This window comes from Callospermophilus lateralis, chromosome 7, assembly GCF_048772815.1.
Source record: "Callospermophilus lateralis isolate mCalLat2 chromosome 7, mCalLat2.hap1, whole genome shotgun sequence".
Classification (NCBI taxonomy): Eukaryota; Metazoa; Chordata; class Mammalia; order Rodentia; family Sciuridae; genus Callospermophilus; species Callospermophilus lateralis.
In genome coordinates, this window is record NC_135311.1 from 8,918,005 (window position 1) to 8,942,854 (window position 24,850).

The 24,850-nt window shown below is 43.9% G+C and overlaps 1 protein-coding gene across 1 annotated transcript in view; it reads right to left on the minus strand.

Moving 5' to 3' along the window:
- LOC143403523 (Fc receptor-like protein 3) overlaps nt 1–24,850 on the minus strand; it is a 105,547-nt gene that overhangs the window by 46,422 nt on the left and 34,275 nt on the right. Inside the window, exons 2-3 of the mRNA XM_076861576.1 lie at nt 21,587–21,871; nt 20,112–20,399 (exon numbers count right to left, since the gene is read on the minus strand). Of these exons, the coding sequence (XP_076717691.1) occupies nt 20,112–20,399; nt 21,587–21,871 (573 nt within the window). The remainder of the gene's footprint in view (nt 1–20,111; nt 20,400–21,586; nt 21,872–24,850) is intronic.

A 24,850-nucleotide genomic window follows, 5' to 3' on the forward strand; every position in this document is an offset into this window, starting at 1 on the left:
GCTAACCTGATAACGGTGATCTCTCCCTGTCACCAGCAGGTCTCCCCCGCTTACAGTTATCTTTTACACAGCCACCAGGAGGGCCTGTCTGAAGGGCTAATCTGGATGTTGATTGACTAACTCCAGTGGCCCTGGGTAGTTACAAGCCACCGTCCTGAAGGCAGCAGTATATTATGCAACTCTGCTACTCAACTGCACTGTCCTGAACACATTTTGCTCTTTTATGCCTTGATGCATTATCTATTTCACACACTTATTAAATACTATGTTCCAGGCACTGTTCTTAAAATTTCATGTGTTTCTGAGTTCACATCAATTAAATTTCTATAGTTCTTTCCATTTTTTCTGAGCTAGAAAGTAGGTCAGAATTTGAGTAACTTCAGCAAGGTCACATAGCCACTAACCAAGATTGTAGAGCTACTAACTGTGACCTAGCTTTGAACTCACATTTTCCTGTCTCCACACGTCAGTGATTTCTGTGTCTGCTGCCTCCCCCAGGAAAATATCCTTGAGTATTTCCTTTGGCTGAATGTGGCAACGACTGACTAACTAGGGTGCTGATCATATCTGTACCTTCTGAGTTAGGCAGGGAGCTGTGGCTAAGTTCTGGCAGAGGGAATGTGGGAGGAAGGAATACATACCACTTTCAGGGCTGACCTGTAAAGTCCACACACTCTTTCCTTTTGCAGAGAATTTGGAACCCTGAACAGAGTGGTTCTGTGAGATGCAAGGACCCTGAGTTCCAGGATGATGATATGGAGCAGAACCATCCCTTTCAGCCTGGATGCAAAGGTTGGTATTTGTTTTAGAGAGCTCCTGAGATGTCTGAGGTCATCCGTAATAACTATTAATGCTATTTTCCCTAACACACAGGCTAAGTACATACTAATGTTACTTCTATGTTATGTGAAAGTTTTTTTTAAAATGTATCTATCTCTTTCAGTACATTACTTTGGAAACTTCTTGAGACACTTTTTCTGACCAATCTTTGTGTTTGATGCCTACTAAGCGCTCAACAAATACTTGTTGAGTTACAAAATGTGAGTGCTATAATAGCAATACTATCAATTCACATGTATTGAGTACTTATATGAGAGAAGTTCACCATCAGGCACTTGCATTTATTGCTTTATATAATCCTCATAATTCACAAATGTTACCTAAGTGCTCGCTGCGTGTTGGTTTCTGAGAAGATGCACTGGGAATACATCAGGGAACAAAACAGTTCAAAGTCCCTTTCCTTTTAGAGCCCCAATTGTTGATGGAGAAATCAGATAAAGAAGAAAAAAATAGAATATCAGAAGCGGAAACGTACTTGGAGAAATATGAATATGGATGAGAGGTATTGATGGGAGTTGGGCAGGTTGCTGACTAAACAGGAGGTCACAGAAGACCTCATAGAAAAGGAACCGTAAGTGCAAAAGTCTGAATGGGGCACGTTTCCCCCAAGAACTCCAGGAGGCAGGCATGACCTTCATTTTGCAGAGAAAGAAATGGACCCCAGAAAATTAACCTGTAACTTGTCTAAGAGCTTAAAGCGAACAAGCAACACATTACGGACTTGGAATATCTTCACTTGAAAAACTCCTGCTCGTTGAGAGGTTCATGTTAAATGAAATAAGCAAGACTCTGAAAAGTGAAGAGTTATGTTTTCTCTCATATGTGGGAGTCAGAAAAAGGGAACCAGGGGAATCTCATAAAAATCTAAGAGAGATCAGAAGGCAGAGGAAAGTCATCGCAGGAGACAGGAGGGGATAGCTAGGGGAGATACTGGGGAGTGAAATTCAACAAATTATATTATGTGGAGGAGTGCATATGTTACAGTGAATCTCACAATCATGTACCAATAAAGATTGTAAAACAATAAACTTATACAAAACAGGTGAATGGATAAAGAAAATATGGCCTGTATATATACTGGAGTACTATTTACCCATACAAAGGAGAGAATCCTGTGATTTGTAGCAACATGGGTGAGCTTGGAGGACATGATTTTAAATGAAATATGTCAAGGCACAGAAAGAAAAAATGCTGTATATTTTCCTATGTGGAAGCTAAAATAGTGATGTCCTAGAAGCAGAGAGCAGAATAGTGTTTACCAGAGGCTGAGAAGGGTGGGGGTTGGGGAGAGGATTGTTAGTGGGTACACAAGGTCTTTGGAAGGAGCATCATAATGCCTTGTGCCCTAGATGCTGGCCATGAATCCACAGGACTTGTTTGCCCAAGTGGACTTCAGTCTTATATTCTGATCCAATCCCTTCTTTCTATGCCCCTCTTTCTCCTTTTTGAAATGGAAACGTTTACTCTGTGCCATTATATATTGGATATATGCAAATTGCTTTTAATCTTTTTACTTTTGTAGTTAAGAGTTTTCCTTGAGTCTCTGATGAGATCTTGGACTTTGGGGCAACTGTTAAGACTATGGAGACTTTTGGAAATGGACTAATGCACTTTGCATTGTGAGATGGGCATAAGTTTGGGGGGTGCCAGGAGCAGAATTCTATGGTTTAGATATGAGGGATACTCCCAGAGCTCATGCATGAGACAATGCAGGAATTTTTCAGAGATGAAATGAATGGATTATGAGGGCCTTAAACTAATCAGTGGATTAATCCACTGATGTGGATTAACTGGGTGATATTTGTAGACAGGTAGGGTATGACTGGAGGAGGTAGAGAACTAGGGGTGTGTGCCTCTGGGGTTTATATTTTGTCCATGGTGAGTGGAACGCACTCTCTGTTTCTTGGTGGCCATGTCTTGAACTGCTTTTCTGGGCCATATCCTTCCACCATGATGTTCAGCTTCACCCCAGGTCTAGAGCTATGGAGTTGGCCTTCTGTGGACGCGGACCTCTAAAACCACAAACTCCAAAAAACTTTCCCTCCTCTAAATTGTTCTTGGTCACAGCTACAAAAAGCTAACTGAAACTGTGAATATAGGGAACCCTAGGTTAGGCGGAATAACTTGCAATGTTCAACAGCCCAGCAGGGTAGCTGTGGCTGACAACAATTCATTATCTATTTCTACAGAATGAGCAGGGAGGATTTTTAATGTGTCCAACACACAGAAAGATGAATTTGGGGGGGAGGGGTGATAGATAAGACAATTACCTTGACTGAATCACATTACACATTTTATCCATGCATTCAATGTACAATTATTGTGTGTTAACTAAAAAATAATAGTAAAAATAAAAGACCATCTTGTACTTCTAAAAATTTTTATCGATGTCTTATAGTTATACATAACAGTGGGATTTGTTATGCCATATGTACATGAATGCATAATTCAATCAATCTTATTCCCCAGAACCTTCAATGTTCTATCTTGATAGGTTCCCTCGGTCTGCATTTTTTGTTAGTCACTCACTCCATTCTAAAAGAATCATTGTGAATTATAACTGAAGAATGGCTTTCTAAAGACCAACCCAGTCTCTTTCTAGAGTGGCTTCTTATTCAGTGGGGACTGGAAGGGTACATCCAGGGTTCCTGCATGTCTCCTCTCTTCCACTAAAGAGACCATCTACAAAACGGAGAGCCACTTTGAATATGATGTTTTGACCCAGTGGGTCTTCTGGAAGCTGGGTGATAGATGTGGGTATTTTGATTCTTCTGAGCCAATTCCTTGGTCCATCTCTAATTTTGAGGTGCTGAGCGGCCGCAGCAGCAGCTTCCTGATCTGGGGACGTTCCCAGTGACAGCAGAGGCTCTGTGGGTCTTGAGTCAGCTGGTGACGGTGTCTGCTCTCCTGCCAGCCCAGTTTGGCAGTTTGTCTCTGGGAGTTTTTCTTGAGGCTCATTCAGCCTAGGACCCCACCCTCCAGCGCTTTCCTCAATGTCCTGCATTAAGTCTTTTTCCTCCTCAATCAGCAAGACTGGATTCCATTGTCTGCTCTGGGCCATGACTCATACTAATTGGCACAAAAGTGGGGTGGTCATGACTTTGATGATTCGAGCCGGGCTTTGAGTTGGTTTCCATTTATACAGATAAGACCTGCTGGTCCCTGTTGATCCCATCATCCGACGTCCTAGTCAGTCACAGTATTCTGATTGCCATCTCGGCCTTGTTTCCTATTATGGTAGCTATGCCGTGGGGGCCCCCCTGCTAGTCCATTTTAGTAGCAGCATCTTTAATTTTATTTCTGACCTGTTTCTGTTTTGCTTTTCAAAGAGGCTAGTATTTGATTTTTTTCATCACCAAAGTATTTTTCAGGGTTGTGTGGAAAGTAATGTACTCTTAGCAAACATAGGGTGTACATGAATGGGTCATAGGTGATGGGTTCACTTCAATAATCTAATCTCTATACATCTTTGAATCTTTCCTCCACATTATGCCAAGGAATTAGTATCTCAGCTAAATTCATCTCAGGCCACCATTGAGTACAGGTTTTGATCCACCAATTAAGGTTTCTCCTAGATGCTTGAACCAGTACTAGCATTCAGAATCTTTTCCTGGTATGTCTAAATTAATTTATTTAACCTCAAACAGGGCTCTATTCTTCCATCCTTGGTATTTTATTCTTAGCAAAATATCCATATTTTTCTGCTATAAGTGAGCAAATTATTTTTTATTTCTATGTCTATTTAACCCCTTTTCTCTTAGGTTTTACTATGTAGTTGGCTCTCTACAGCAGGTTGGAAAAGTTCTTTCAAAGAAAATTAAGTTGTTGTTGCCATTTTATCAGTCTCAATAATTGAATAACCCATAAAACTACTGTCTCTGAGTGGGCCCTTGAGCAAACAAGAGGTCTTTAGCTCGTCTAGGCTACTGTGCAGCCGGCTCTGTTCTTGGCTTTTATAATCTAGCATACTGAAAAGACCCAGGAGTGCAGTGTCTATTCAGGATGTTGTGCAGAGTCTGCAGCAAGCTTTGAGAGGAGACCCTATAGTTTTGAAGCAAAGATCCTATAGTTTTGCCCTCTTAAAATAACTGTCTTTATTTTTTTTAAAAAAGAAAGCTATTGGCTAGAATTGGGTTGTGAATGCTTCACCATGATTCACCAGAGATCTGACCTGCTCATTTCAAACTGGAAGTTTCTTATCTAAAAACCAAAAAGTCACACATGTTCAAGATCATTCCATCCTTACGTGGACATAATGGGCAGGTTCTGACATGACCTGAAAGCAACAGTAAATTGAGCAAACAATGACTGGCTCATACTGTGCTGCTGTCTAACCCCACAGCCATGGCTTGGTGGTAAATTTCCCATGACCAGTTGACAGAGGGAAAAATATCTATCCTGGTTTAGATATGCCAGGATCAGCTGGAGGTCACCATGCAGCCCTGTGGCCCCATGCAAGGAGTCCCTGGAGGACTGTGGGGATGAGGGATGAGTCCCAAGAGTTCACTTTGCCTGGAAGATTGAATGTCCAGAGTTCGGGGGTCTACTCTGGTTTATAAGCAGTGACTAGTGGTTAGAGCCATATGGTCAGGGGTTTAAAAAGAGCAAAATTGCAAGATTAGGAAAAAGTCATATTGGCAGACTTCTCTGAATGGACCCAGGCAGAGTAAGAGAATTCTTGTGACGATATGAACACTCACCAGCGGACTTCCAGCAAGAATTGCAACATTCAGAAGAACATGGTAACCTGACCTAGGCGAACGTCAGGCAGCCTGCCTCTAGAGTTACTCGTTATTGCAGGGCCCACGTATCAGGTAGGTTTGTGGAAGGTGCAGAGTTACTTATGTTTGGGCTCGATTCCGTAAGCATCTGCTCACCAAGGCCACTCTGCCCACTGCCAATGGCCCAACCTGACAGAACCTAAACTTGAGCCTTTCACAGAGCGCCAGATCCTTGGAGGGCAGTTTGCCATGTGGTGGCAGACAGTTTACATTGGACCCCTTCCATCTTGGAAAGGGAAGCGAGTCTCCTCATCAAAATAGATTATTCATTCATTCAAAAATAGGTATTAAGCACCCACTATATAGTAGGTACCGTTCTAGGTCATTAGGATCTGCCTGTAAACAAACAAACAAACAAAAGACAAAGGATTGTTGCCCTTAAGAAACTTTCCAGAGGGGTGATATACAATAAGCATAATAAATAAGCAAATTTTATAGTCTGGTTGAAAGTGATAAGTGCTTTACAGTAGATGGGGTAGAGAGAGAAGAGGGGAGGGGAGGGGAGGGAAGGGGGGATAGTCGAGGATAGGAAAGGCAGCAGAATACAACAGACACTAGTATGGCAATATGTAAATCAGCCAATGTGTATCCGATGTGATTCTGCAATCTGTATACGGGGTAAAAATGGAAGTTCATAACCCACTTGAATCAAAGTGTGAAATATGATATGTCAAGAACTATATAATGTTTTGAACAACCAACAATTTAAAAAAAGAACAAGAACAAAAAAAAAATAAAAATAAAAATAAAAAATAATAAAATAAAGATGTTGTGCCCCCGGGGGGGGGTGGGGGGAAGAAAGTGATAAGTGCTATGGACATAAAAGTAAAGCAGGGTAATGGAGAATGGAAGTGGTGGGAAGGGGAAATAGTTTCTAAATTTACATATGATTCAGGGTAGACCTCAAAGACTTGGTGAGGATCTGGGTGGAACAGGGTTCAAGGCAGATAGAGCAGCCAGGGAAAGGTCTCAGCGGACATTTGCCTGATGTGGGCAGGAAGCAGCAATGAAGGCCATGCCCACAGTGATGTACAAGGGAAAGTAGCAGGAGAGGAGGCTGGAGAGGTCACGGGGGGGGGGGGGGGGCCGGGGACCAGTGGACGCTGACAGTCACTGAGCAGTCACTGCGGAGTTTGGAGCACAGTGACCACAGAGCTGAGGATGGACGGGGGTGGTGGGGAGGAAAGGAACAAAGAGAGGAGACCCCCACTCTTGCAATGGAAGTGAGAGCTGCCTCAGTCAGGGGTCAAATCAGGGAGTGACAAAGGAGGTGGCGTTCTGGGCATGGAGATTTTAACTTTTTATTGTGGAAAATTAAATAACACAAAAGGAACCGAATAGTCTAAGTAGTAATCATAATAGTATAAACCCCACTTCCTCCCCCACACAAGGTACCCATCTCTCAGCTTCAAAGATGGGGCCCGCATGAGGGGTCCTGTATCCCTGCCCTCTTCTCCCCACCCTCCCCCATCGGTTCCTTCAAGTCAAATCTGTCATTTAATCCACTCCTTTAACGTGCATTGAACTTATGCTAACACCATTCATTCCGTACTTCAACGTAAGCTCTAAAAACGAGTGCCTTTTTGTTTTTATAAGAATATAACCATACTATCACTTCTATCCAAAACACATGAATATTTTAATATTAGCATCCAATTTTCTCTTAGTATTTCATCAGGTGGTTTTTTTTTTTTTTTTTTTTTTTTCTTCCCTGGATTTGTTTGAATCAGGTTCCAAACAGGGCCTGCTCATTCTTTCTGGTTGACAGGTCTCAAGTCCCATTTAATTTATGTCTTTCTCCCTTTTCTCTTTATCTTGCTCTTCTTTTTCTCCCGTTCTCTCTTTTCTTCCTCCCTCCCACCCTCCCTCCCTCCCTCCCTTCCCATTAGTAGTTAGAAAACCAGGTCATTGGTCCTGTAGAATTTTCCCACAGTTTGCATTTTGTTGGTTGCAATCCCCTGATGCTATTCTAACCCATTCCTTCGTTTCATGTATTTCCTGTAAACTAGTAATTAGGTCTAAAGACTTGATGGGATTCAGTATTTTTTTTTCAGTTTTTTTTTGTTTTTGTTTTTTTTGGTGCTGGGGATTGAACCCAGGTCCTTGTACATGAGACATGAGAGGCCAGTCCTCTACCAACTGAGCTACATCCCCAACCCTGGGATTCAGTTTTGATATTTGGGGCATCGGTACTGTATTGTATTTTTCCACCAGAAGCCACTTGTTTGGCTGTGGTTTTTCTTTTTCATGTTAACCAGTAGGGGCAGCATGAAATATCCACGAGAAATAGTGATTTCCTTTTTCTTTCATTGTTTTCTTAATTTTTGGAAGAATTATTCTCTCAGCAACTATTTGATAACTCAAAGACAAAACTCCTACAAGAAAGGCAGCCCTATTTTCACTTGAGGAGGAAAGGGTGCTTAGAGACTATAACCTTTGCAAGGGGTGCTTATCGCTGTTTAACTGATGATTATGTCTTTTCAGTGGATGAACCTAGAAGTGCACATTTTTTAAAAAATGTGGAGTTTATCATGAGTTTATATTGATATTTCAAATTCAAATTTAGGTTTGCAAAGCTGCTTTTTAATTTTCTATTATATCTTTTTCTCTCTAATGTTATAAGGTTGTGTTCCAAGTGATAGTAACATAAATCCCTTTTGCTTTGGGAAGTTTAGCCTAAAGCCTGCTTCTCTAGCTCTCCTGAAGATTTTGTAAGTGTTTAAAATCTTGGGGGGAAAAATCCTTTCTCCATAAACCATTTGAAGTGGATCTTTTCATCTTCAACTGGATCCTGACAGAGCAAACTGCAGGCAGGTGGGGAGGGGCTGTTCAGGTCTCTGGAGCACAACTGCTCACAGCTGCACCAAAGGATGTCAAGGGTTCTCCGCTGAAGGAATCACAGAGGTATTAAGTGGAGAACCACCATTGCTCAGTCTTTTCTATCTTTGTACAAGTCCTAATTCACTAAATGTATGTTTCTGTTTTTCAAAAGCATTCTTTCTCTCTCTCTCTCTCTCTCTCTCTCTCTCTCTCTCTCTCTCTCTCCTTATTCTCCTGCCCGAAATCAGATTCTGGAGAACACATTAGGTCAGGCCCAGAGCAAGTGTACAGAGTCTTCTTCTAGCTCTGGATAAGAACCCAGTCATTTTAGCAAAGGCTGCCAGAGGTCATCCCATCACCGCTTCAGGGTGGATAAATGAGGAGTCTTGGGGGTGAGTGCATGTGGTGTAAGTGTCGGAAAGCTGCATCTGTTGCTTGCTCCGAGGGCCTGGAGGACTGCACTGGGCCTGGGGCTTTGGATAGGGTCAAGTCACATGAGTACGACATTTTCATAATATTCTTCTGCATCTTCATCACTGGAACCGACTTTTCCACCTGAGTTAACTGGCAGCTGTGTCTTCACCTCAGAGTAGACTATCAAGGCATGCTGGGACGGAAAGAAGACAGCGGAGGAACTTGAAAGGGTGAGAAGGAAAGGGCTGGAGGTGGTGGTGACAGAGGGAAAGGAGGCTCACCTTGTCCTCTGGAGGCATCCAGGGGGTATTACCTGTGGAGGACAAGGGAACTATAAGAATTCACTTAGAACCCAGTCTGCCAACGTATTTCCTAGATCAGGGGGGGGCGGGTCACTGGGCCCTCTCCATCAATGTCGTGTCTTCCCCACCCCAACATATCTTTTGATTTTCTATTTTACCTTTCTTTTTCTTTCTTTCTTTTCTTATTGCTTCATATCCTATTAGCTATGCATAGCATTAGGTATTTTACCATTTCTTTTTTTAATTTACCATTTCTCATCTAAGCCCTCTGCAAGTTCTTCTCAAGCTTCATTGATCTGTAAAACTCTCCCTCATCACATGAAGAAACTTCACTTCTTCTTCTACCAGATGTTGAGAGAATATTTTTCTCCTTGCTTAATTTGTTGTACTTTTAATTTAGAGTACATCCACCACACTGTCCTGGATGGTTTGGCAAGTTCTCATAAAACTCTCTATATGTGTTGCCTGGTGAGGAAAACTCTCACATTAGCATGTTCTAGTTCTTGATTTTATTGCCATTTTTTTTTTTTTTTAGAGGTGGAGTCATAGAGAAAGAAAGTTTAGCAGATGTGATTTGTTAGATCACGAATACTGGAATTTAAGAGTCTCAGGGAAAAAAAGTAGAATCATTAAAGCACCATAATAATTTTATGGAGAACTAGAACCTGAAAAGGAGATATATCTTGGGGCACCTGAAGTTTCCATTTCACCGTATTCTTACCATACACTTTTGGAATTACAGACATTGTTAGTGAAGTGATAAAAGTGGTGCACACTTTCCTCCTGCAAATGGACAGAGCTTTGCTTATGATCTCAGGGCCTTTATGAAAACCGGAAGGAACAAGTAAAAAGGGTTTTCTACAGCTCATTAATACATCAAGTGCCTGAAATATAACCAATTCATAAACAAAAATGGAGTTTAGACCAATATGTTAAGGATAGAGTGGAAAGATGATTGAGGAAACTGTATAAGATAGATACACTCAACCAACCCAAACAAACGATTAGTGGTTCTGATTCTAGTATTCAGAGGGTCCTGGCCAATGGCTGGCTCAGGGAGCAAAGAGACAAAGCAGTTGATCAGGTGATACATTATTGGTCAAGCAGGAATCGGTTGTTTGTACAAGCAGCAAATATTAAATCAAGACAGAAGACTTTGTCTTAGCTTTGTGTTTTACAGGCTTTGTGACCTTGGGAAAGGACTTAACCACCACTTCATTTGCAAAACAGGTTCAGTGTTAGATTATGAATGAAATTCCCACAAGGCACAAAGATACTAGAGGTTTACATTCTCAGATGAGATGCCATATTTAGATTTATTAAAAAATAATAGTTTGTTTCTTTGACTGTAAGAGTCTGGGTTAATCAACCAAATTAAGGAAATATGGAGAGAGATTTAAAAAAAAAAAAAAGATTTGTTGAACAGATTTCTTTAGAAGGAGAGATCGGTTTCTGTGCAATGAGTTTCTACCCAGAAGTTTTATTGGGAGTGTGTGTGTGTGTGTGTGTGTGTGTGTGTGTGTGTGTTTAGGGAATGGGGAAATGATACTTTATAAGCCCCCAGCGTGGTGAAGGAGCCTTCAGAGATTCATCTTAGAAACTGAAAAGTGATTTCCCTGATTTGGAAAATAAATAGCGTATACCAAAAAAAGCAAAAAAACAAAAAAAAAACCCAAAGTGGACTGCAGGTCACAACTGACCACAGTAATGTCTCCACTCATTTGAGAGCCTTGAAATGGGATCTGAATGAGATTCAAGGAAATGAAGAAGGACTGCTCATTCTGGCCAAAAGGGACTAACAGGACTGGATTTACCTTTCCATTTTCAACCACCGGAAAACAAACAGATAATGCAATGCTTTTCAGGCATTTGACACAGGCAGTCCAGGACCCACCGGGAGCCCTAAAAGAAAGCCAGTAGACACCTGAGCCTTGCAGTTGCACAGTCTTGCCACTTGGGGGCAGTTTCTACACCGCAGCACAGGTTGGAGAACCCTAGCAGAGACTGGCTCTCTCTGACTTCAAGTGACAGAGACCAACAGTCCTGTTAAACTTAGTAGCTAGAATTTCTAGGACAGAGTACTAAAGAGACGGCAGCAAGGCAGATCAAAAGCTCCAGAGATCTCCAGACAGGTATGTAGCCAGCCTCAAGTCTTTGGCTGAATATTAATACTACGTATGAGAGAGGAAACTATCTTGGGTCGGGTAAGAACCATCAGAAAGGAACGGGGAAAATAACCCCAGATGCTCGTGCAGATCTAGTGATAGAGGGGGCAACTGGGGTAGAATCCTCAGAAATGTTGCTTTGGTATTAGGGATAGATTAGCCTTCCTCTAAAGGTTGTTTGGGACCTGCCATAATGAAGCTTAAAAGCAAGCCTTGAGACTGCATGACCAAGGTGATTCTGCAACCTGTGCACTCAGAAAAATGAGAAATTGTACCCCAACTGAGTCAAATGTATGATGTGTCAAGATCATTGTACTGTCATGTGTAACTAATTAAAACAAATTAAAAAAACAAAAACAAAAACAAAAACAAGCCTTGAAAGGATCCAGTTGGTACCAAGTAACTTAACTTGGTCCAGAATAAAATTCCAAGTTCAATAGTAAATTAAGGAATATTAAAAGGTAAAATTCACATTTTCAGCATCCTTTAAAAAAATTGCCTTCTATCTATCATCATCTATGGAGGGGTGGGGGGAGGGAGGGAGGGAGAGAGAGAGAGAGAGAGAGAGAGAGAGAGAGAGAGACTCCTACTTACAATCATTTGACCTTACAATTGTGCACAAACCGTAGAAGAAGCCATACTTCAGTTTTAAAATTTTTACCTTTTCCTGGGCTAGTGCTGGGTGGTATGATACTCTCTTGTCTGCACTGGGAATTGAACCCATAGCCTTATCCATGCTAGGCAAACACTTTTCCACTGAGCCAAGACAGTATCACCCATGATACTATCTTGTGATGCTGGTCAGTAACAGGAAGCCACAGCTCCCATTCAGCCACGAAATCAGGAGAGTAAACAATGGGTACTTTATGGTGCACCATAGAATGATTGCTAAACTTGAGGTTTGGTAGGGTAATACTAAATACACTTTCAACTTAAAATATTCTCCATTTATGACAGGCTTATTGGGACATAACTCCATTGTAAATTTGTATCCAATATTTTATATTTAAATGTTCTCAATGCAATGCCTATCATAGTAGCACGTATGTTGCAAATATTCATTCATTCAGACCTATAGGCAACCTTAGTACACAAACCATCAAGATCACAATATTTATCAGAAGGATGCTTTTTTTGTTCTGATTATCAGCAAAGATATAGTATTATTTTTTTTTCAGTTGTCAGTGGACCTTTTTTTAATTTATCCATTTTTATGTGTTGCTGAGAATTGAACCCAGTGCCTCACAGATGCTAGGCAAGTGCTCTGCCACTGAGCCACAACCTCAACTATAGTATGTATTTTTTCATGTCTATCTTCCCTCTTTAGAATCTAAGCTCCACACTGTGGGGAGTTGTTTGCTCAGTGACTCTCCACACTTATAATAGCACCTAGCACATGGGAGATACTCCATAAATATTTGCTGAATGAATGAGTATAGTTTGTAGCTATAATCGTTCCAAAACATACCTTCTCCTTCTTCTCCCAGGTCCATAGTCTGGATCTCAGCATATACCAAATCTCCTTCTTCGGGGTGCATTGGAAAGAAAAGACGACATTACCAGTCTGTCTCTGTCTGTTATGTTCTGCAGATGCCTCTTCCCAAGCACTCCCTCCAACCTCTTTAGACACACAATGAAGTGATTATTCTTTGGGAATATCTGACTCCAGAGTATTGTAGGGAGATGAGCGGCATTTCCCAGGGGGCTCAAAGCGATTTATTTTTCCCTGGTGGAGTCTTAGGAGCAGCTTCTTATAGGGGAAACCTCACCATTGTCACAGGAGATGTGTGGTTCCACCTGGGCAGAGCAGATGTAAGGGAAGGACTGTCCCAGGCCGGGGGTGAGAGGACTCCTATGAGACAGAAATACATGATAATCCTTGGAGCATTCCAACATGCCTGAGGGTGAGATGTTTAGGCAGAGGTGGTGGGAAAAGTGGGTTGGAGGGAAGTCAGCAGTCCGTAGGGAACTGGGAACCCTGAAGAGTTTAATTGAAGCTTCAGTGGGTCCATATTAAGTTGGATTGTTGTTTTGAAAGAAACTGGGGAGCTTTGGTATGAAAGGCTCCCTTGGGACAAGACCAAAGTCTTTGACATCACAGTAACAATCATTGTCTCATAGACAGGATGGATAAAAACTGGTCTTCTCATCAGGAAGTAGTGGCCAAATGTCTTCACATTATTATGTTGGGAAATTTAAGAAGGAATTAGACATGATCCACGCTCCAGTTCCTGGGTGCAACCTAAGACTGAGATACTGACAGAAGAGGACCATATTTCCCAAACTGAAATTAAGAACACAGTCTAATTAATATATTTGTATGTCTGGGAGAAAAATAAGATTAATAAAAGCATATACCTCCAGAAAATCTAGAACATTTATAAAAAAAATCTAGAATCTAACCGTTGCACATATATTTAATAACATATGGTCTAACTCTGGAGCTATTGGTATAGAAGTATTTTGTACCCACCCAAGAAAATCTAAACCTTTGCTATCATCCTTTTAAATGAATGTGTCAATTTCAAATAAGAAACCAATCCAAATACACATAAAATCTATAATAATAACTTTTAGCTGACAGAATGGCTTTAGGAAGCTCATTTTTGACTGATTCAAGGAACATGAAAATGGAAGCATTTAGCCACAAGGTCTAAGAAAAATAACTTGACCTAATTTTGCAACCACACAGTTTTGCATATTGTGTACTTGGGAAGCAAAAAAGGCACTTGCAGAAGCTGAGGTCTCACCTGGTTTCAGCTGTCCAGAAACCACCTCCTGCAAAATAAAGCAAAGGCACATTCATGTCAGCAGAGGGAGCTCTTTCCCAAAGACTTCACATACATGAGCTACTGCAGGGCAGGTGGTGGGGGGAGGGGTGGGGGGAGGGGAAGAGGTGGGGGGAGAGGGAGATGTGGGGGTGGGGGAGGGGAGGGGGAGGGGGGAGGGGGAGGGGGGAGGGGGAGGGGGGAGGGGGAGGGGGGAGGTGTGGGGGGAAGGGAGGGGTGTGGGGGGAGGGGGAGGGGGAGGGGGGAGGTGTGTGTTGGGGGGGACCATTTAAACACCAGCCGAGTCCTGGTTCTCATCAATATATTTTGAAAAGGGATGGGAACAGAGCATAAAAGGATGGAACTTGCTGGGGCCAGTGCCACACATTCCTGGGTCACATTATGTGAGACTTTATTAGGGTTTAAGGCTGTGTTACTGTAACTCAAGAAATATTAAACGTAACCAAATCATCACCCTCATAGAGAAGTGGCTGAGGATAGACTTCAGGGAACATCTGTGGCTGTCCAGAAACCTCAGGCTCTCACTCAAGGATATCAAGGAGACCCATCAGAGGTCCAAAGTTCCCCACCTCCAGCTCAGTACATGGCATGTGGACGTGCTCCCAAGGATCTGGAGAGCGCAACTGAATTGAATGGATTAAGAGAAAGAGTTGGAGGTTGTGGGTAATTTTCTAGAACCGAAAGCCTCTCTGTTCTTTTTTTTTTTTTTTTCTTTTTTTGAACTGGGGATTGAACCCAGGAGGCTTTACCACTGAGCTACATCCCCAGCTCTTTTTTATTTTTTATTTTGGGACAGGGTTTCACTAAGTGCTAGGACCTCGCTAAGTTGCTGAGGCTGGCCTTGAATATGTAATCCTCCCGCCTCCACCTCCTGGGTCACTTGGACTACAGGTGTCCGCCACTGTGCCCGGCTCTGTACCTGTCTTTTACCCCACGTTTTCTGTCATCTGAAACTAGTTTGACCTGGTTTTGAGCAAGAAGGCTTTGGAAGCACATGGATGGTGCCTGGGAGAGACCTTCTCCCGAGGTAGGGGAGGCTGACCCCTGGAGAGCAAGGCCAGGGCAGGGTCAAGCCAATAAGGCCCAGGAAACCTTCACAATCATGTCTCCAGAGCCTTTCAGTTTAGTTCGAAGATCCATTTACAGATTTGGGTCGGGCTGAATGATCTAGTTGGTCGACCTGTGTGAACCAAAGAAACTGCCCCCCAGAGCTGTTAAGGTAGTGTTTGAAACTTTATTCATTAAAGATTCTCTCTTTTTCCTTCCTTCCACTTGAGACTTGGTGAACTAGACTAGGTCTAAGCAGCCCTCACGCACTGGTCTGTTTGGGGAACTGCGCTGTAAGGAAGAGACCTGCAGAGTGGCTGGGTGGTTACTGAGGCTGACCAAAGCTGGGGTGTCTGACGCAAGAACAGGGCAGGGACCCTAGCAAAGGCAAGAGAAAGACACAAACCTGATTTCGTCCTGTGCCAGTGGAAAAACAGCAGGGCCCCAAGCAGGAAAAGAAAGCTGAGCAGTCCCCCAGCGGCTCCTCCGGCGATGAGGACATTTCTGTGGCTGGGAATCACTAAGGGGAGAGAAGCTGTGTGAGCCCCAGCAGGAGAGGCTTAGGGTTTGGAATCACCATGCATTCCAATCCTGGAAACTTTCCTTAGATTGTCTGGGAAGGGAAGAGGGACGAGAAATTATGGGTCTAAAAAGTGGGGTGGGGGAGAGAAATTTTGGGCCAAGATAAGGCCAGAAAAATTCACCCTGTGTGGTCCAGGGTGGAGTAACACAAAAATACGGATTTTTTCCATATTTCCATACGCAACAAAGTGAGTTGTTGGACGTTTCTGATTTTTCCATAGGGCCCACTCTCCTACCCTGTCATCCACAGCGAGAGAGTTCAGTTCTTCCACTCACCCAACGAACATGCCCAGCACACGCCAGGCACTGATCTAAACCTTGAAGATACAGCAGTGAAAAATGATAGAAAAGGTCCTGCCTTCTTGGATCTGTGGTCTAGTGAGGGAGACAGACAATAAACAAATTTATAAAGGCCACGGGACTAATGCAGGATGGAAGGACAGGAGTGGGTGGGGCTTTTTACACAGATTCTAGGTTCCCTGGGGAAGTCAACTTCAGACACGACAAGGGTCTGGGATTCAAACAGAGGACACCCTGATGTCACAACAATAGCAATGCTAATGGTAATTTCCAATTATTTCATTTATGATTCTTGGAACAAAATAAATGGCTGGCGGCCAGCGAGGGAAATTTCTGTCGCTATTTTTCCATCCTGACAAATCTAACAAACCTGCCATTGGACCGATGAGCAGTGTTAGTGGGGGCAGCCAGCCCAGCCTCCTCATCCCGACCACTAAAGATGGCTGGAGAGTGGAAGAAGGAATCCTTCCTCATTTGCCTGCAAGGGCATCTACTTGAGCAAAATCAGAATTTCAACCATACCCAGGCCTAGGATTTCAGATCTAATGGGTAGAAAGCAAATTATCCCTCCTTTCTGGTAACCCAGTTTCCTAGAAGAAATGGCTACTCTTGAGGATGCAGTTGAAATTTGTCTTAGAAAGGCACAGGATTCTAAAACCAGATTATTGGGTTAGGATTCCAGCTTTTCCATTTCCCAACTGTGTGGCCAGGGAATATAATTTAATCTTTCTGGACTTCTGTTTTCTCCTTTGAAAAACGGGGAACATAACATCTATTTACGGTTGTTGGTGGATTAAGTGAGGTCATATTGTTGAGTGCTTTGAACAAACAGTGCCTACAATGTAAGTGCTATGTCCACCTCAGTATTAGCTCTTAACCCCATAGGTTAAGCCTACTCCCCTGTAGCACCACAGCAGCCAACCTCAATCCTTGCAGTATGTCCCCTCAAAGTTCATAGGTTGAAGCTCTAACCCCAAGGTGGTCATATTTGAACATGGGCCTTTGGAAGGTAGTTAACTTCAATGAAGTCATGTGGGTGGGGAGCCTCATGATGAATTAAAACCTTTCTAAGAAGAGGCATTAGAAAACTTGCTCTTATCTCTCTCTCTCCCTCCCTCCCTCCCTCCCTCCCTCCCTCCCTCTTTCTTTGCCACATGAGGACACAGCAAGAAGGCAGCCATCTGCAAATCAGCAATAGAATCCTCACCAGAACCCAACCCTGTCGATGCCCTCATTTCAAACTTCCAGCCTCTAAACCAGTGAGAAAATAACTCTCTGTGGTTTAAGTCACTTATGACGAGATGTTGAGTAGTAAGATCTGAACCCAGGGCCTCATGCATGTCGGCTACTTACCACACGGCCAGTAGAAAAGCTCCACCGAGCTACAACCCCAGCCTCAGTGGATGGAATTTTATCATGGTGACCTGAGCTGCCCCCAGACAGCCTACCTTAAGCCTACTGCAGAATCAATGTCTTGTTATAAATTTGCCCATTTCTGAGCACAGAGATTTTTGCATTAAGTCCACAAATTTAGAAGGAAATCTCATTCCATGGAACATCAGCTGCATCCTTGCCGTCTGTCTAACTCTCTGAGATGATGTTTCCCTAGTATGTGAAAAAGTAGCCAAGCCCACATAGGCAGGGAAGCTGAGAGAGGAAAATGAAACTACATGTGTGAAGTGACCAGCTCACTCCCTGGAGCAGAGAAGCCTAATCCATCCCATTACCTTAACCCCCCAAGCAAGAAGAGTAATTTTACACTTGAGTGTCAGTCACCAATAGAGTGACGTCTACGCTCCACAGGGATCACAACCTCAGCTCCCTGGGCAAACTTTTCAGGACAGGTGGCTTCCTGGAGAAGTGGCACCTCCTGCTTTCAGAGCCACTCTGGATTTCAGGGGACCTCGGAGTCTTTCGAGTGTGATCTGGTGGCTTTCAGTTTTCCTAACCTCTTTCCCTTCTCCCAAGCTGATTCTTGAAATGCCACCTACTCCGTCTCGGTCCTTTCCTGCCAGGAATCGCACCCGGTGTTTCACGTCCTGAAGGTGTTCTAAGACGGAGATGCAGCTCCTTCTGTTCTGGGAAGACATCAGTCCCCTACCTGGGAGGACCCCTGCTTCATCTCAGGACTTGCCTCAAGGGAGTTGCAGAGAAAACTGAGCAGCAGCTGGGCCATTAGCATAGCCACCCTTTCCCGCAGCCTCTGTCTAAACTGTTCAGGTTCACGGCTCTGACTGTCAGAGCTGACTGCTTATGGAGCATGGTTGACAGTGTAGGAACTCGACAGCGTGGCCTTGGGAGAACGTTAATGTTGCTGTCGTCTCTCTGACAGCAGAGGTTCAGATCTGGGCTACCATGTATAAACCCTGTGACTATGCACACGACAAGACCTCTCTGAGCTCCACCTTCCCTGTCGGTAGAATGCAGATGGTCATGTCTTTATTTTCTAGGACTCTTAGTACAATCAACAGAGAGGATGGATGAGAAATTCATTCATTCAGCAAGCATTTATGGAATGGCTGAATTACGCCAGCACTGTTTCCGGCACCTGGGATACTATAGTGGTCGGAACACGGATCTGCTGTCCTGAGGCTAAGGCAAGAGGAGGGGAGAAGAGAGCAAAGAAGTGCATGATAGTTGGTGATGAGTGTGTCGGGGGAGACTCAAGAGGGACTGGAGGAGGGAGTGCTGTGGTGAAGGGCTCCATGTTATAAAGGATGGTGGGGGAAGGACTCCTTGAGAAGAACAGAGCCCTGGAAGAAATGGGGAGCGAGCCGAGGACATCAAGGAAGAGCATTGCGCAAGGCCTGGGGGGTGGTGTTCCTGGAAAATCTGAGGAAGAAACAGAGGGTGAGACTTTTTTAGCTAGAAGGTCTAGCTATAGGCTGAGTTTGGGAGTCCTCAGTACCTGGAAGTCATAAGTGCATTGAAAGCCATGAGACTGGGTGAGATGATGGAGAGTCTGGGCACAGAGTGTCTGAGAACAGAGCCTTAGGAGGAGTCTCCAGAATGGACAAGTTGGAAATATGATGAGGCTCTGAAAAGAAACCTAAAAGGAGTGTCCGATAAAAAGCCCAGAGTTGTGCCCCAGAAGTTAAGGACAGTATTTCAAGAAAGGGGGGATCATTTGAGTCAAGAGCTGGAGGAAGATCAAGTAAGATGGAAGCCGAGCGTCGCCCGGCCTCAGCATTTTGGAGGTCGTTGGAGGTCATTGGTGACCTTTACAAGGAGTAACTCAGTGGAGTGAGCCAAGCCTGAGAGAAGGATTTGAGAGAAGTGGAAGAAGTCAGGAGAGCCAGCAGAGAGAACTCCTTTTGAGGAGTTTTACTGGAAAGGAAAGCAAGGAAATCTAGTTTTCCAGTAGCTTCTCGATGGGATGGACGATTTAGTGAATGCCTAGGGAGGCACTGAACCCGGGGTGGGAGAGGAGCCGAAGCCCAGGAGAAACCACATCCTTAGTGCCGAGTGTTGACTGAGAACATGACTTGGCCCATTGTGGCTTCTTGGGCACACAAGGGGGCATGAACTAGACCTGGAGGATCCCAAAGCAAGGCTCGTCTGTCTGGGGACAAAGCTGGGCTCTGGATCTGCTCACCGTACTTAGGCGCTTCCTGCATGTAATTGTGAAGCTGGGAATCCCTCAGGCCTGCTGTACCAAGCAGAGGGCTGCCTTACGCCTTTGGTTCTGTCCACCCCGAGGACACGGATCGGGTGTGCAATGAATCATTTACTGAAAGGAGAGGTATAGGTGACACTTAGGTGACAGAGCTACAATGCTGCCAGTGAGGTAAGGCTACTCTTTGAGATCAGCGCACAGAGGATCAGAGAACAGACACACCAAATCAGCTCCAAGAGGCAAAGATGGCTTCTGGCCAGTTTTACCTCCCCGTATTGCTTTCCACTGACCCGACGGGTTTGTTAACATTCTGATGGAAAGAGATTGTCTGTCATGGGGAGGATGGAAAAAGAAGCAGGATAAAGATGAGTCAGAAAGTTAATGTTGGGGAGGCCCACTCCTAGTTTGAGGAAATACGCCCAGAATAAAGGGGGTCAGTGGTGACTAAGACTCACCCCTCACAGTGACGTTCACCACCTGGCTCTGTACGGGGCCATAGCTGTTGTTGGCTGTGCAGTAGAATCCCCCGCCGTGGCTCCCCCGGACGACTGGGATCTCCAGCTCTGCTCTCTGGGAACGCTGAGTCTTCCTCCCCAGACTCTCCGATGTGTTCTCTCTGTGCCAGGAGAATGTGGTGACCCCTGTGCCTTCAGCCACGGAGCAGACAAGGACCAGCATCTCCCCCTCAATTGCCTGGCCTCCTGGGGGGTGGGTCTCCAAGGAGACCTGAGACACAGGGACCCCTGCGGGAACAGGAGCAGAAGCTGAGGGCCAGGTGTGGGGAAGGCAAAGCTGGTTTCAGACAGAGTCACTTCTCACGTGACTTAAGGTGTCCTCCTTAGCGGATACTAGTGCTATGATCAATGGACTATGGATTTTGAATCTAGAACATCACTAAATGTGCTAACTTTTCCGGCCTAACACACCAAGCCCCACGAGAGAAAAATCAACCATTCCTGGAGAAGCATTTGAGCTCTGTCTGACCTAGCTGGTGGTCTGAATTGTTTCGAGAGATAGGTAATAGAAATAGTGGTTGTTATGGGACTAAGCTGGACCACACCTGATTCCTGAAGTCCTGCGTTGGTACCTAAGACAAGATGATATTTTTCTTTTTGGGCTGATTGACAATTTTTATTTAATATCAGGGGAAAAAATAGGCCACCATGTAAGGGACATACAAGTTTTTGGTCCCTTAAGAAGAAAATTTCTTTGAGAAGGCAATGTTTAATGAAACTGGCCCTCTCATTTCTGGGTACAGTGGCACATGCTTGTAATCCCAGAAACTCAGGAGGCTGAGGCAGGAGGATTGCAAGTTCTAGACAGCTTGGGAAACTTAGCAAGACCCTGCCTTAGAAACAAACAAAAGAAAAAAAAAATCCTGGCCCTTTTTTTTCATTCTGGCTTACTAACTCTTCTAAAGAAATACAAGTCCAATTCCAATCACCTGTAAACATAGACAAGATGGTATTCAGTGTATTTCCCTTTGTATGTATATGTCTCCCTCACCTCTGCCACACACCTCACAGACAGTATATTGTTTTTGTTATTGTTTAGGAAGAGGTGGGTATTTGTCTTCTAAATAGTTTGCCCTGGGTTCTGGCATGCTGGATCTGCCAACTCAATAACAGGGAACCTCGTTTTCTTGTTTTTTAACCCCAGTTCTTGAATCTAACTCCATGCATCAGCTCTATCACTCCAACATGAAAGAGTTTGAAAGGAAGACTAAGTTTTTGGGAAATGAAGGTAGAAATGAAATCCCCTATTTCTTTTATTATATAGTTCCTCGATTCTTACTTTAAGCCTGATGCCCCTATCAGAATGACAAAACCAATCTCTTTTGGATAGTCCCTATACCCACGGGCCAGAAGGAGCCCGGAGACCTGGGAAAGATGCCTCAGAGCCACCCAGCCCCCTGGCCCTGCCTACTTACTCTGTACCAGGATCTCCCGGGGGGAGCTGAGCTTCTGGATGCTGCTTGTCACAGTTGCAGCCCCACATCTATACCATCCCGAGTCTTCTCTCCAGATGGTGGGGATCTGGAGCCCTGAGAAGTTGCTCCAACTTGACAGGACGATTCTGTCATCTCTGAAGAAGATGAAATGAAGAGGGGTGTCCAATCTCTCTGGAGGAAGATGCGTTTCACAGCTCAGGTTTACAGAGTTCCCTTCCGTAGGCTGAAGGGCTGTGACTTTCAGGTTCGGACGTGGAAATAATTCTAGAGAGAAAAGGAAAATCGAGTTCTGAGCACGACTGTATTTAGCACTCTGGGAGGAACAGGCTTGGATTCTCTGTCCCCGGAAACTTCAGACATACAAGATAAATGTATCAAGCCCTCAATTATGTTTTTCTTTCCTAGGACAATTCAAGTCCAATCACTCCACTTTCTCTGCCTCCTGGAGGGACTCATAAGTCTCCAGTATTCAGGGTTCCAATATTCACCTATAAATCCCTCCTGACAGGCCCCGTTTCTCTACCCTGACATTACTAAATGAATCTATAGGAAATGAAGGATTTACCTTTAATTCCAATATATTTGGTAGCTGACGTATCTGCCGATTTTTTGTTCCTAAATCCAAAGCATTGATAAAAGCCACTGTTATTTAAACTTGCTCTTGGGATAAAAAGATCCAAGCTTTTGTTAGAAACGAGAAGGACTTTTCCATTCCAAGTGTATTTCACGGAGGTCAGTTTCTCTTTTCCCCTTTGCTGGCATCTCAGAACCAATATGTCTCCTTCAAACACAGAATAAGGAGCCTGTAGGATTAAGGAGGCTGGAAACAACACAGAGATAAGATACCATCACTCAGGACACTACCTCCTTTCTCCATGTCCCTTCAGTTACAAAGGCTTTATTGTTTTCTTTCTGCCCCCATCAGAAGTTAATCTCCTGACCAAAGTCTATTCATTTCCTCCCAACTCAGTGAGGCATACTTCAGATGCAACTCCTAAACAAATTCTAAACACATGTATTCAATCATTTAAGGACAGATTCAAAATGTAAGGACTTTAATATGGAGAAGAAAAGCCAAAGAAGGTATGATCAAAATCTCTGACATCATATAATATAGCAAAAATCAGCACCAGTCTGCTCACTGAATCTCCCAGCAGGTGCTATCAAAGAGGAAGCCTTTGGAGAAATATGCAAGGAATCATGGCAGTGCATTGGGGAATGCTAGAGAGAAGAATTATTTTCAGAGACACAAGTTTAGGTTCAATTGAACGTGAATGTGGTCCTCTGTGGAAATTTTCCTGCTGTGCAGGCTGTGACTTGAGGTTAGCTGTATCAATTCCGTCTTAGATCCTGAATACCTCCTCCTAGAGAGCCACATCTGTGAAGGGGATCCAGCACATTATGTCTAAATGAGGTAAAATTGCACGGGAAGGGATATGGGCATTTTGCAAATTAGAGATGAAAAATAGAAAGGAAGAAGGGACAGATACCAGGACAAGCAGGGATGAAAGGCCAGAGGTTTGAAATGTCTGACTTTCTCCTTCATGCTCAGCGTGATCGTGTGTGTGGTTTCTCCCTGTGAGGCTGTGAAGCTCCACAGGATAGCGTCTCAGACAGCTTCCTCTTTGTATTGACTAAAACAAACGAATTTCCTGGACTATGTCAATGTGTGAGAATGTATGCTGATTAATATTAAGCATTTCAACTCGAATTTCAAGTGAAAAACATTTGCAGACAACGAGGAAGAGTGTAAAACGGAAAGCAGCTGAGGCTGAGGGAGAGAGAGAGGAAGGAAGGACCCCAGTGCTGAAAAACTGCAGAGAGCTACAATCTTAACCAATTCACCTTCTCTCTCACCTGTAGAAAAGGTCAAGGAGACAGGGTCACTTAGAAGTGAGCCCTGGACCTTGCATCGGTAAGTTCCCGATTCACGGACTTGAAGGGTTTCTCTTCCTGTTATGTGTCCATATTTCCCGTACCATTCTGTTTTCTCTGGTGCATGGAAATGAAATCTATTGCAAGTCAGATTCACTGTCTCTCCTTGAAAGACTGTGGTCCATGGAGGATGGAGGGAGATCACAGGTCTGGGTGCAGCTGCTGAGGAGAAGAGAAATGAGTCTGAGGCGGTGGTCCCTGCAGTCCCTGCCACGGAGGTTCCTGTGGGGACGACGGGAGGACCTGGATTTGAAGAATCCCCTGGGTCCTGGGGAGGGCTTCTGATTCCCCAAATTGCAAGTTCTCCAGTTGGGCTCACCTTACTGCCAGGTGCCGTGGCTGCTCCGGGGTTTCCAGGAGCAGACTGACCTTTCAGAGGGCAACCTCAGTGGGATCCATTCATGATTGATCAATGATGGGAGGTTTACAAATCCCCTTACCTTCTCAGGTGAACCAGATCCTCAGGGACATAATTGGGCATTGCATTTCTCCAGCATGTATTCCTTCCTCCAGGGAACTGCACGTTACAGTTCCTCTCTAAGATGAGTGTGTGTGTGTGTGTGTGTGTGTGTGTGTGTGTGTGAAGGGTACCAGGAAATGCCATCCCCAAATATGAATTACTTTGAACCAAAAGACCATTGGGAACTACCAGAAATAAAGAAAACTCTAAAAATAGGGCATATATTTTCTTTTCCTTAAGAAAATTTGCTTTGATAAAGGCATCTCCTTCTGTCGGACCTTCTCAGTAAAGAAGATATTGGCTTAGATCTGCACAACAAATCATACTAAACAACTCTTGTTACCATGCTTTTCCTTGTCACCGCCCCATAACTTCCTTCTGCCTCTCCCAGAATCCCCAAACCCCTCAACGTTGTTTAGCCTAAGATGATATGTAAACCTCGATTATCTGCCTGCCTCCTTGAGCCACATTTGACTTTGTGATCTCCCATGTGTATATGTGTAATTAAAGCTTACTTTTTCTCCTGTTAATCTCTTACCAGTTTGATTCATCAGCCCCAGCTAGTGAGCCTAAGATGAGATGAAGCAAAAATAATTGTTTTTCCCTCCCTTACATGCGGAATGAGCCTATATTGGGACTGGACTTGAAGAGGAAGAAATACAGAAATTTGGAGATTAATTATGCTGGTATTTAAAAAGTCCAGATTGTATTTTTACTCATATTCTAACAAGGACTTAACTCTTCACTTCTGCCTGCAAATGTTTGATGGGTGGCTAAGAGCAAGATTAAAGACTTGGCATTCCCACCTCCATTTTACATCTATTCCCTTTGCTCCAAGTCACCTTTGA